This window comes from Corticium candelabrum, chromosome 18, assembly GCF_963422355.1.
Source record: "Corticium candelabrum chromosome 18, ooCorCand1.1, whole genome shotgun sequence".
NCBI lineage: Eukaryota > Metazoa > Porifera > Homoscleromorpha > Homosclerophorida > Plakinidae > Corticium > Corticium candelabrum.
Window position 1 is genome coordinate 271,162 of NC_085102.1, and position 13,839 is coordinate 285,000.

At 40.5% G+C, this 13,839-nt stretch overlaps 1 protein-coding gene across 1 annotated transcript in view; it reads left to right on the forward strand.

The window, feature by feature from the left end:
* Positions 1 to 13,839, forward strand: part of LOC134194318 (adhesion G-protein coupled receptor V1-like) — a 50,885-nt gene that overhangs the window by 2,799 nt on the left and 34,247 nt on the right. Inside the window, exons 7-26 of the mRNA XM_062663245.1 lie at positions 1,387 to 1,933; positions 1,985 to 2,109; positions 2,165 to 2,254; positions 2,313 to 2,501; positions 2,578 to 2,843; positions 7,458 to 7,698; positions 7,759 to 8,140; positions 8,336 to 8,468; positions 8,523 to 8,943; positions 8,995 to 9,151; positions 9,213 to 9,445; positions 9,506 to 9,648; positions 9,767 to 9,895; positions 9,955 to 10,169; positions 10,240 to 10,484; positions 10,653 to 11,172; positions 11,226 to 11,530; positions 12,036 to 12,301; positions 12,361 to 12,533; positions 12,595 to 12,770. Of these exons, the coding sequence (XP_062519229.1) occupies positions 1,387 to 1,933; positions 1,985 to 2,109; positions 2,165 to 2,254; positions 2,313 to 2,501; positions 2,578 to 2,843; positions 7,458 to 7,698; positions 7,759 to 8,140; positions 8,336 to 8,468; positions 8,523 to 8,943; positions 8,995 to 9,151; positions 9,213 to 9,445; positions 9,506 to 9,648; positions 9,767 to 9,895; positions 9,955 to 10,169; positions 10,240 to 10,484; positions 10,653 to 11,172; positions 11,226 to 11,530; positions 12,036 to 12,301; positions 12,361 to 12,533; positions 12,595 to 12,770 (4,956 nt within the window). The remainder of the gene's footprint in view (positions 1 to 1,386; positions 1,934 to 1,984; positions 2,110 to 2,164; positions 2,255 to 2,312; positions 2,502 to 2,577; positions 2,844 to 7,457; positions 7,699 to 7,758; positions 8,141 to 8,335; positions 8,469 to 8,522; positions 8,944 to 8,994; positions 9,152 to 9,212; positions 9,446 to 9,505; positions 9,649 to 9,766; positions 9,896 to 9,954; positions 10,170 to 10,239; positions 10,485 to 10,652; positions 11,173 to 11,225; positions 11,531 to 12,035; positions 12,302 to 12,360; positions 12,534 to 12,594; positions 12,771 to 13,839) is intronic.

Here is a 13,839-nt window from a genome sequence, read left to right on the forward strand (position 1 = left end):
AAAGGGCTCAGTGTTCTCCCAAAATATCTCAAAGGCGTGGCGGTGTAGGCGTGGCTAAATGGAACGCACTTGTGGGCGTGGACATCTGAGTGGCGTTTGCGGGCTTTGCGGTGCAGTGCTAGAGCAACATAGGGGCTTGTGTTTGGTCTAAAATGTTAGCTGTACAACATTTCTATGCGTGGACAGAGTACAACACAAGCAAGCTATCACTAGCGTTCTAGCGCCCCACTTTTCATCCGGGCTTCTTTCTAATCTGCCTACGTAGATGTCCTACGCAGATGTCGAAACCTACGCCTCCCAATATATTCCAAGCCAATACAAATCACGAAATCGATTGAAATAGCTTTAGTTAGTAACTTAACACTAGTAGACAAGTTCGCTAAGCAGTCGGTGACAATTTTCCATGCAGATATCGACGCTAGAGAGGTGCGCAGCCTATCGGCATGCTCGCCGAGATCTACAAGATTTTCGAAACTGCGAACGTGTCTACACTAACCTAAGCAATGCTTTCGCTAACTTTGGCTTTGGGCCGATGCCGTTCAAGCGCGTTTTGGCGTCTGTAATCAGTGCATTGTCTAACATCCTGTGTAGGCTAACGCCTCCCAGATCGGCTTCCGTATGTGCCAAAAACGCCACTAGAAGAACGAGAAATTGGGCTATCGCTTTAACAACACAATTCGAAGCATTGATATACTTTGTCTTGTGACTTTGTAGCCTCTCAACGCACCAATAACGACTCCACGGCATAAACGGCTGCCGAGGGCGTGACCCACATACGGATTGGAATGTGGGCGAATACGCCACCAAATGACGTTGGATCGGATTCGAAACAGCGTCATAGGTATATTTTGGACATAGCAATCTCTATGACGTTGTGTTTGGACTTTCCACAACAACAACAGGTGTTTTATTCATAGATACAAGAACCCAAACCACTGGTCTCCCATTTCTTGCCTAGCACATAGGTAGATAGTAAAGCGTGGCGGGCATAAGTCAAGGCGTGGCGGCACTAGCCAAAGGATTGCGGGAATGGGCGTGTCTTTGTAAAATTTAGCCAAGGCGTGGCGGGCCGCCACGTCTTGAGATGCCTGGGGAGAACACTGGGGCTACTTGGTTTTTATGGGCTTGTTTGTAATTCAAAAAATCAGATAAAGACGTGTGGATTAATGAATTGCTTTTCTCATGGAAGATAAAAACTTTTTTATTTCCAGTTTTTAATTAAATGAAAGGCTACTTTTTCTACAGTTGAAGTAAAACTTTTTCTTTGTAAATTTAATTATGCATGACCTGTAACAGTTTGCTTTGTAAATTACTTGATCTTTATCTCTCATGTGAGAAATATGAAATGTACATGTCAATCACTTACTAATGAAAGTTTTGCTTTAGAGTCCTCGTCAATTGGACATCACATTGAATCGGACTGGGGGAACTCTGCGATCTGTGACAGTTAACTGTACAGTGACATACCTTGGTAGTGGTGTTACAGACCCGAATAGTGGTACAACAGCATTTGTAACATCACCAACTATAGCCATATTTGTTGATGGCCAAACTACTGCCATGATCAATGCTATCATTTCTTCTACTGCTTTTCTTGAAGTTGGTGGGTCATTTCACATTCAGATTACAACAGTTAGTCTGTCTTTCACTCCACCTGTGGCACCAAAATCACCAAAGATCGGCGTTCCTGCATCTGTTGTTGTTGTTATTTCCCCACTAGTAGGTAATGGAGCTATTCGCTTTGCTAAAAGTCAAACAACTATTACAGAGCCAGACCGAGGACAGGCTAGCAATGCTATGTTGTTGATATCGAGAGATGGAGCTGCTGGAAGAGCTACTGTGAAGTGGATGATCCAGCAACCCCTAGGTGGTTCCTCATTTGATCTAAATGAAGACGTTGTTTTAGCTAATGGAAATGTTACGTTAGAAGATGGTTGGTCTTCTGTTTCTTCAGTTGGGCTTCCTCTAAAGGTACTTTGTTTAGGTGTGTTTAGTGTTAATCTATCTATCGGCATTGATTCTGACGATGAACCAGAACTCAATGAACAGTTTCTTGTTCGTCTTGATTCAGTCATTGAAGGTCTACCTCATACTATTGACAGCAGTGAAGTAGGCTTTCTCGGCAGTTTGTCAATGTGTCGTACTAAGGTATTGTTGTGAACAGGACACAGGATTGGTAACTATATTGGAGAACGACAATCCTGGTGGGACGTTTGCTTTTGCTGATGCATCTGCAGGCCCTTTCTTTATGACAGTGAGATTGCAACAGTATGCTGCATTTGAATGTTATTATATAGACTCGCTTGTTGTAGGAATCACAGTTGGCATTTGTCATTCTGTTTGTCCAGCGAACTGGTGGCGCTTTGGTTCAACGAGAACTAATGTATTCTATTGATAATGGTAATGGTGAATTCAACGATGTCAGAGGAAGGCTAATATTTGGAAAAGGAAAGAGAACAGATACAATAACCATCAGCCCAATAGATGATAGCATACCAGAGGTATGTTACTATGTAGCTGCACAAAACACGTGAAAGTTGTTTAAATCGCAGAAATATATTATGCTGTTTGTGTTAGTTGAATGAGACATACTTTGTAAAACTGACAAGCTCAGGATCAGACATGGCTGTGCTTGGTAGTAGGACATCTGTTCAGATCACAATCTTGCCTAATGATGATGCAAATGGTGTGGTTTCATTCAGTGGATCTGCTGCAATTACCATGGGTAATATCGTATCTTTGCATTTTGTAATTTTGCTTCTTGACATGTTTTTGTACATGATACTTTTGTACGAGCATGATGTACGTACTCTCATATGTTTGCATCTGAAACTGTATATTGTGTATATCTAGGACTGTGGTTTTTGTTTAGTGTGATTGACAGGAACTTTAATTGCTGAGTAGACAGACACCAATTTATGGAATGGATAATTAGTGACACGTGGTGCATGTGGTGCATGTGTGTGCGCTTGCGCATCTCTACAAAGAACAATTTTGCAGGACACGGTCAAATGGAAAATAGCACAGCGACTGTAGGCAGCAGGGACAAGAGCTTGTAACATTTTTTGCCAGACATTTTGATTTAGACTCTGATGACTGTTCATAAGTGGAAGCATTGTTAACAGAGTGTTAAGGGCCCATTTTGTTACCTCTCTTGGTATTTTTGGCTTCATCAGAAGAGTTGTAGCAGAGCTAGACCATGCACAGTAGGAATCAGTAGACCCAAATACAGAAATAGTTGGAAAGGAATCCGGAAGAGCTTGAGCACTCACAGTTATATAAAGATAGCCACGAAAGTAATAGCAACAAGCCAGGGAGAGTTTTAATGGTTTTCTAGTCATGTCCTGTTCATGGGGTGCTTTGGAAGTCATGCGACCACTTCTCTTCTGGTCTTTAATTTTTATAGCAGAGTCACAAGAGGTCTCGTGACTCTTGTACACTTTTAGAACAAGGGAGTGGCAAAAGAGACAACTAGAATAGTGTAGTGTTCTTGCCTACAGATTTGTATGGGAGCGTATGTATATAGTTAACTACTGATTAATTATGTTGTGTTGCCATATGTGGCCATACCTAATTTACATCTTTCCGGTATTTGACTGAACCGGTGTTTGATTTGACTGAATTAGTCCGTTGGGTTAGAGAGTAGTCAGTCGGTAAAGGGGAGAGTTTGAGTGCGGGTGATAATAGAAGTTGTCGTGTTTTGTGCACTTGTTACGGTGTCGATTGCTCATGTCTTCTCGCTGTACCTATATTGCCGCCACTCGTCGTGGTCATCAGAAAACGGGGGGGGGGGGGGGGGGAGCTTCGGCGTCTTCGATCTCACATCATGGGCGCCGGTCACGCGTGCTGCTACACCGCCGGCCTCTAACTCTAACCTCTTCAGTTCATGTTCATGTTTTCGCAATGCCTCCTCGGCTTCCATCTGCGCTCTTGTGACGTCGACGCCTCCTCGGCCTCCATCTGCTCCCTCTTGAACTCACGTTCTCGTTGTCTTTCATCGCGCTCCATGGCAAGTTGCTCTGATACGAAGGACTGTAGCTCCTTCCCCTCTAGCCCCATCTTTAGACCGACCTCAAGCAACCGGTCCATGTCAGTCTCGTTATAACTCTTACACTGCCAACATATAGCTATCGCGGTTCCGTCTGTCGTTTCTTTACCAGCTATGCACTCTTGCAGTAACGCTCCCTTCTCTTACCTACTTCCGTTCTTCACTCTTCCTTGTTCAGCTCCTCTTGTGACGTTGCTCCCGGACAGGCCCCCAGTTGTCACAAGCTGGACGATGAGTGGTGGCAATGTAGGTACAGCGAGAAACACGAGCGGTCGACACCGTAACGAGTGCACAAAACACGACGACTTTTATTATCACCCGCACTCAAACTCTCCCATTTACCGACTGACTACTCTCTAACCCACCGGACTAGTTCAGTCAAACCAAACACCAGTTCAGTCAAATACCGGAAAGATGTAAAGTAAGTATGGCCAAATATGGCAACACAACATAATTAATCAGTAGTTAACTATATACATACGCTCCCACACAAATGTGTAGGCAAGAACGCTACAAATAGGCCGTGTGACTCTTCCAGAAGACCAGAAGAGGTAACAAATAGGCTGTATCAGTTTCATTGTGTCAGTTTTAACTTAATAGACTGACTAGTTAGTAGCAATGTTGTGTTAGTTACTTGCATGAAGCACATTGCTGTTGGTTTTTGTGTCAATTAGTATGTATGGTAATTTAATATTTATGCTGAGTTTTTGTATGAACAGTAGTCAATAAACTGAATGCAAAATTATACATTTACAGTGCTTTGCAGCAATTTGTAACCACTAAATTTTTGTAAGCTCTTTAATTTTATAAATTTCATAAATTGCAAAGAATTTACAAACTGAAATCGCTTGCTAGCTTTTGTAGCTCAAATGTCCATTTTGTAGCCCAAATATCCATGTGGATGCACATACAACAGTGTCTGAATGATTGTCTTCATTGTTTGGGATGGGCAGAAATGGCTTTCTCGGCTCATGGTAGTGTCCTGTCAATGAATTGGCTTTTTTAAGCCCAGAAATCAGAAACATATTGAAAATGAAGTAGGTACGTTGGCAGACCTGCCTGGATGTGGATTGAGCCTTGTCGCTTCCACGCATGAGTTCAAGATGCATGAGGGAAGTTTACAAACGTTCAGTTGTTATGAAATAGAGTTTGCGTCAGTTTAGGAACATTTGCAGTTACAAACATTTATTGATATACAGTATCTATTGTATGCAGCATGCAAGTGAAGATGTCAGTGGCAGATCCAGGATTTGTAAAGGGGGTTTTGCTATTGTGGTAATTAATTAAACTTATTTATAATATAAATAAACAAATTGATGGCAATTTATAGTTAATATCTACAGCAGACAGTCAACTGAAATGTAAAGCACCAAGTTTGGACACCCAAGCAGTGCCCCTTGCACACATGCAATCTTGAAGTTATCATAACACGTGGATTTGTTCTGTACAGTTTTCACTGTGTTATGCATGTCGCCAAGTATGTGTAATAAACTTTACCAAGCAGATGATTAGTACTCAAAGGGTCTTTTCATGAAAACACTAAAAACACTCCTGGATCCGGATCTGCCACTGGATATGCTGTCTTGTCTTTCACTTGGTGCTATTCTGATGGTAAGTGTAAAGAAAGAATGAGTATGGATTTGGTTAGTTTTCAAGATGTGCCACTTAGTTAGACTCATACCGGTTCTCTTCTCACGTGCCCATATATCCACATGCTGGCATTACAGTTTGTGAGTAGTCTACGAGGTAGCCTCGTACCCAGTTTTCTTTGAGACTTCTCACAAAAGTGTAACACCTCCACGTGGTCAAGCATGTGAATATACGGGTGTGCAAGAAGAGGACTGGGTATGAGTTTACCGTCACAATTTATCAGGCACGTGCAGATACACCCACATAAACTTGAAACCGTGCCACGATTTCAAGTTGTGCCATAGCGAAGCAGAGCAAGCGAACATCGTAACCACGTTCTATGACGTACAGTCTTTACTCCTATTACAAAAGAGAAATGCAAATCGCGTTCTTGTGCACCACGGCAGTTTTGCTCCCCGTACTTGACATTTCGAGAAAGCTAACGACAAGTGTGGTGGGTTTTTTATCCACTTATTTACCATTTACCATCTTGAAATAGTTTGCTGTTGAATGACAAGGCACTTTCTCGATTGTTTTCTTGCTGCACGTGACTAGGAAATGGGTGGAAACCAGAGCATTGTCGTGCACTATCGTGATGGCATCCGAAACTCGGAGCATGAAAGTATCCGACTACGGATCGTGGATCTATCGTGCTGATAGCAACTAACTTTGAAGTTCTACACCCATTTTCTGGTCACATGCAACAAGGAAAAGATCGAGAAATTGCTTTGTCGTTCAACAGCAACCTATCTCAAACTGGCAAATGGTAAATTTGTGGATAAAGGCACAATTTCAAGTTTGTGTGTGTGTGTGTGTGTGTGTGTGTGTGTGTGTGTGTGTGTGTGTGTGTGTGTGTGTGTGTGTCTGCATGTGCACGTAAAATCATGAGTGGGCACCTTTAACAATGAATGTAGTATTGTGTGTGGCTTTGTCATTTGTGGTGTTTTATTTGGCACTAAGCTGCATAGATAGGGTGCATTTATATTGAAGCAGTGCTATGTAGATTTTTTAAATATCAATGGTCCAACAGGCATGTGTTGCAATGGTGAGGACGGGCTTTGGCATTATGGACACCAATGCCCAGTGGCCATGGCATATAGTGTCACAAATTCTGTATGTTACTAAGCAGTATGCATCAGTAACCACCAGTACTGTATAACTGCATTTTTAAAGTACTGTGATTTGAGAATTTAGACAAAAGTTTTAATTACTGCAAATTAAATTTCTACTTTCCAACCAGGAAGACAGTTACTGGTACACACATATACTTGTGTTGGAACAGTGACTTCCTGGGACTGTGAGGATAGGCCAAAATATCTTTCAATTTTATTGTGCTCTCTGTGGTTTCTTCACAGAAATATCATGATCACAGAAATATCATGATCGCAGAAATAACCAGTTATACGGTAACCTACTATTGTCTGAATGGTTTAAATGTAGTCTCGCATAGCCAGACCCTTCCGGCCTACGTCCTTCTGGCGAGAATGTAGGCGGGAAGGGTCTGGCTACGCGAGACTACAAAATTTTGACTTTGAATTACAAAGTTGAGTACAGATGTTTAAAGATATTAAGGATTAAACTTATGGTGTGGTTTTCTAAAATCACTAGTCAGTTTTGCTAATTAGGAAAAAGGAATAAAAATTGAATCTAAAGGTTAATTGTTGATGATTAGTCTTTTGCTATTTACATAATTTTGAGCCTGAAGATAAGAACTGTCTAAAAATATGATGCCATACTTATCAGTAGATTTGTATTTGTGACTCTATTGTTTGCTATAAAGTATATGGTATTCTAATGTGTATCTAGGAGAAACTCCTGATGCGTCTATGTTTGCTACTACCATTTATCTCAATGTGATACGGCTTGGAGGATTGTTTGGCAAATTAACAGCCACATGGAATGTTACTGCCATTGGATCCTCACCATCACCTTATCGGCAGTTATCACCTGTGTCTGGTTCTATTGTGTTTCCTGATGGATCTAATTCAACTCAATTCAATATTTCGTCTCTTGCTGATGATGTAAGAGTTTGTGCCAATATGCATGGAGTTTTGATGCTATGAACTCTGTTGCTGGTTTAGATGCCAGAGTTTGCTCAGCAGTATCAAGTTAATCTTCTCACGGTTACAGGAGGAGCCAAACTGAGTTCACCAACTAGAGTGTCACTGACTGTAACAGCAAATGATGATCCTGTCAGATTTTTAGCACCAATTTCTATTACCGTTGTTGAAGGAGCTCCTGCTCATTTTACTGTAACAAGAGCTGGTCAGCGTAATGGGGCAGTGAACGTGTCATATGAAACAATAGTTGGCAGCGCTGACAGCTCAGACTTTATGGGCTTTCAACATGGCCTTTTGCAGTTTAGTGATAATGCAAGTAGTCTGCCCCTTATTGTCTCTACAGTCAACGACAGTCAACCAGAAACTGATGAGAATTTTTCTATTCGACTAACTCATGTTACAGGTAGGCAATGCTGTATGAAGCACATACAACAAACTGTGTTTGTATGATGTCTGTGTGGGTGGGTGAGTAGGTAACATATTTGCGTGATTTGTGTTTGGTTGTTTGTTTCTTCGTTTGTTTTCTCATGTGCCTGTCTGTTTGTCTGTTTTTGTTTTGTTTGTTCACATGTGCATATTAAATTTCACATTGTTACAGGAGATGCTGTTCTTTTTGGTGATACAACTGTGACAGTGAATATTGCTGCAAATGATGATCCGAATGGAGTTATACAGTTTTCTTCTGCCTCACTCAACAAAACTATAATAGAAGGATCCACAACTAATTTTGTGTAACTCTGACATTAAATGTCAACATGCAGTTGTTAATCATATATCTCTTTTAGTGTTGAGCGGCAAAAGGGACTGTTTGGTCAAGTGGAGGCAACGTGGCAGGTTGTTGATGTTGTGAATGGTTTGTTTATTCCACCTGGAGATGATCTGCTTACAACCACTGGGTTTCTTGTCTTTAATGACTCGGAAATTCAGAATACGATCACAATTACTGCAGTTGCAGATGGTGAACCAGAGCTTGCTGAGCGATACATAATTGAATTGACCAGAGTGACAGGAGGTGCTCGTTTGAGTGCAACACAGTTACACGCCAATTTGACAATTCTGAAGAATGATGATGCAAATGGTGTTGTAAGCTTTGCAATGGGGTCACTAGATGTGGATCTTCCAGAAGATATTGAAAGCACAGGAGTGTTAGCAGGATCAGTGAATGTGACGGTGGAGCGAGATCGTGGATTGTTTGGCGGTTTAGAGGTAAAAGTAACAACTAGCCTGCTGTTGCATTTTTGCATTTAGCTTGTGTAGGTATTATGGGACATTATTCCACAGCGTTTCCCAAACTTAGCTGAATTTACAGATCTGTTCTTTGGAATTAGTTTGGACTCTGGTGTAACAGAGGCAATTAAATCTAAAGGGCGAATTGCAAGTGACACCAGAGCGTTTTCTTTTAATGGATCATCTGGTATAGTAACGTCCATTTTACTATCAGTCATTCTTGTGTTATTAAATATATTTTTGTGTAGATTCAAAAGGCACTGTTTCTTTAGAGCTCCAACCTGCTGCTAGTATTATATCATCTGGTTTCACTTTGTCTGCTTGGGTTCAGCCCTCATCTTCAGTCAATGGCTACATTATAGCAAAGGCCAAAGCTGATGCAACTACTCGATTTTACACCCTAGGTTTGCTACCAGCAACAGGGACACACATAAACATTGCATTTGACTATTTGCCAAGTGGGCCTGGGACTTCAATTAGTGTAAGATTGTTGGTAACTGGTTGTTACAAATGTTCAAGTATGTGACTTTCTATGTTCTAGTCTGGCTTTCACACTGTAACAGTTGCAGTTGCTCGTACTTCTCTGATAGATGGAAATTGGCATCATCTTGCTGTGAGTGTGGGAGAGCACAGCAATAGAGGACAAGCAGATTTCTATTTTGATGGCAAATTGCTGGAAATGAGGTAAAGTCATTCAAACTTGTATATATTGCTAATATGGCACACTAAGAAACGTGATGCATGCTGATGTTCTATTATAGAATCTGATGAAAGACTACGTGATAATATTGTTTTATGTCAGGTCATTGTCAGACATCAGAGTGGCAGATCAACCTCACCAACTTGTTGTTGGTCAGCTGCCCAATGGTAATTTACCGTATGTAGGACTACTGCAAGACGTTCGTGTTTATCACAGACAGCTGACCTCATTGTAAGCATATTAATACCTAATCAGAGTGGCAGAAATTTTATGGGCACCTCTTCCTGTAGAGAAGTTAATGCAATTGGTTCAGCTCAAGTAGCTGCAGACTTACGGCCCATCACTGGATATTTAACATTTAAGGAGAATGTCAATAAGAAGCAGATTGTAGTCAATGCTGTCAGTGATACCGACCCAGAACCAGATGAACATTTTAGTATTGTGTTGAGTGCAGTCTATGGTGATGCTCGTCTGTCTGCTGACAACTTGACTGCTTCTCTAACACGTTAGTATTTTTAGTGATACTGATTTTTTGGAAACTTAAATCACTTCAAATGACTGTTCATTTTTGCTAGTGTTACGTAGTGATAATGGCAATGGTCTGTTTGGCTTCAACACTTTGAGTCTCAGTGCCACTGTACGTCAGGAGCCAGACACAGTTTTTCTTACAGTCGAGAGGCAGCATGGCACATTTGATGCTGTTGATGTCGAATGGGAAGTTTATCAGTATGTTCCTGGTGTTGATCCTTTGCCACTTGCTGCAGGAGACTTCCAGAATACAAGTGGACTTTTAACATTTTCTCAACGACAAACATCTGAGGTATAGTCTACTTTTGTGCAAAACCTTTATCATCGAAATGCTGATGACTGGATGGTTTGTATTGTGAGTATCAAACTGACCATTACGTGTATTCTCTATAATATTTGTGCCAACAACTGAGTAATACTGCTGGTCTTGTAAATGATCTGTGTTTTGTACTATATTTAGATTCTCATATTGGATGTAGTTGCTGATCTTGTGCCAGAGTTAGCAGAAAATTTTGTGGTTACACTTGTATCTGCAATGCCATCTGATGGTCACCTTGGTTCTACACAAACAAGTGCTGCAAGCATCAATCCAACCAAATCGCAAGCAAATGTCACTATAGAGAAGAATGATGATCCATATGGAGTGCTGGAATTTACTTTACAGTTTCCTCCACTTCCTTCTGATCCTGTAATTCTACCATCTACAGTTGCACCACAGATCTCTGTCAATGAAGAAGATAGGACACTGAATTTGACTGTTGTTAGAGCTAATGGTTTAGTAGGAGCTGTTTCTGCTGAATATCGCACTGTCGATGGATCAGCTGTTGGTAGTGGCTCTAATAGAGACTTTGTTGCTGCTGCTGGCCTTCTATCATTTGCAGCAGGTGAAAGATCTAAAGTAGTTACAATTGCTCTGGAAGATGATGCAACACCAGAATTGGAAAAATCATTTAAAGTTGTGCTTTCAAGTCCTTCAGGAAGTACAATTTTTACTGTTCTGTTACCTACAAGTTCGCTAATTCTTCTTCTGTAGGTCCTGAAGCTCCTAGACTGGGTGTTGCAAAGGAAATAACAGTGATCATTAAACCAAGTGATGATGCTCTTGGTTTAGTTGCCTTTGACACAAACTCTTTGTCTGTCAGTGTGAGTGAAACAGTGGGGACTGTGAAACTGGATGTTGTTAGACAAAGAGGTGCTCTTGGCCCAATTACTGTCTATTGGGAAGCAATGCAAGGCAACAATACAAATTTACGGGATTTCCAGCCTTTGTCTGGTAATGTGACGTTCCAGACAGGTCAAGCAGCCTCCCACATATCCATTATGTTGACAGATGACTCAGTAAGACTATTGTACCATTATGTACTACTATATAATGAAGTAGTGAGACTGATGAGTACGTAATTCAAACAGACAACTTCAATATAGATCTTTCAAAGTTGCTTGCAAAATAATTGTTTGATAGTTATTAAGTAAAGTATGGAGTTGGATGTTTTGATGATATTTGATTAATTCATGTTACTTTGTTCAAATCCCTTTGTGTATTATTCAAAATGATTAAAACCACTAATATTCAAAACATTATTTAAATGCGTCTGAAATCAATGCTTTGGCCACTTGTTGGGAAGTCTGTTTGCTGCATAACTACATTGTACAGCAACAGAAGTAGAACTAAAACACATACAGTGGGTTATGTTGCTGCTATTTGAAAAGACACCCAAACTGACATTATACATGCCATAGAGGTTATGCAAGATTTGACGATGTGCTTGGTTTTCTTTCTTGTTATAGTGACATCATACTGAAGTTGAACAAGTAGTGTAACTATATGATGTCTTTTGTTTAGATGCCAGAATTATCTGAAGTGTTCATGATCAGTCTTATTTCTGTCACTGGAGGTGGTACACTCAGTAAAGCAGGAGATGTAGTTGCTGTTTTGACTATTCAGTCAAGTGATGAGCCTCATGGACTGTTTGTATTCACTCCTGGCAATCGGCCATTGCGAGTCAATGAAGCAAATGTCAACATCACACTTACCGTTGTTCGTGAGTTTGGAATTCTTGGAAGTGTGGCTGTTTCATACGAGACAGTCAGCATTGCTTCCTCTCCAAAGTAAGCATTTATTGTAGTTAAGGAAAGGTGATTTTTGTTCTATATTGAGTTATGTGTAGTCATGGCACTGTAGCAATTGACTACTACAGGACGTTAGGAGTGCTGTATTTTGCTGATGGAGAGACACATAAGTCTTTTGAAGTACAGATAAGAGATGATGGAACTCCTGAGCTAGATGAGTCAGTGTTTTTGAACTTAACTTCAGCTATTCTCACTTCAGGAACAACAGCGGGTTAGATAAGTTATGTGACTGACATTTTTGTAAATTGAAAACTGACCAGACAATTTTACAGCAATGAACTCACCGCGGGTTGGAACTATAAATGAAGGTGGGCAGGGAGAGATCATAATCAATGAGAACGATGATGCTCGTGGTGTCTTAGCATTATCATCTTTAAGTGTCGATGTGACTGAACCAAACGTAGGCACGTTTCTTCAGATCATTCGTACAGGTGGAACATTTGGCACAGTAAGGATTTTTTGTATACAAAGAGACATAAAAACAGAAATGGGCAAATTAGCAATAACTACAGCATGGAAGCACATGAACTTGTCAAGCAGACAGACTAAGATTTAGGAGACAGTTTCTGCTGGAAGCTGACAAACAGGGAAGGGGCTGCAGGGAATAATATATCTGGCATCAATCACATCACAAATTGCAGGGTATTTCCTAGGCAACTCCCAACTTGCGTACGAGCTGTTTAATTTGCGTTCAGAAATTTTTGAACTGTGATTGGAATGTAACAGCAACAGGGACCTCTATGAAATGCAGTGTAATTCCTAAGACTTAATAATTATCACATTTATCCAAAGCAATCATTGAATGAAATGCAAGGGTTTCACCTCAAGTAAATGCGGTGTCAAATATAAAATGGTTGTTTGAAGAAAATCAGTAAATCAATCATCTATACCTGTTAAAGTCCGTTCAGATAATGGAAAGCCCACGAGAAGCGTTGTTTGAATATAAGTGTGGAGACTGCATTAAGGTATGAACTGGTTTGAAATAAAAGTACTGAAAAGACAACAGTCATTGTCATGCATTGCAACGTCCACTATTTGCGTCAGTACTAATGTCTGCTCCAAGTTTTTAATTCGATATTGCAGCACTACAGGATATCGGATGATATTAATTACAGAACAGTTGACAGGTTCACTATAGTAGTAAGTGAGGAAAACTTTAAGAACAGCTCATATGACGACGGCAAAAATGGCTAACAGAACATGCCTGGTTCCTGTTGGTATTCTATGTTGCAAGCTTCTAGCTGTAGGCAAACCTCAGGCGTGCTGTGCTATTGGCAGGAAGCACATCCTAGCACAGTAATCAGGATATATATATATATATATATATATATATATATATATATATATTATCGTTGCTCTATATATGTTTAGAGATATTTCCACTCCTAATCACATGCTTTGGAATGATCTGCAAATCAACTTCTCTAGTTCTGGAGATTTTCACACTGGCTTTCCATTCTTTGAACAGACAGGGACTCTAAAAGTACCTGTGACACAAGCACACCTGCATGCATGGT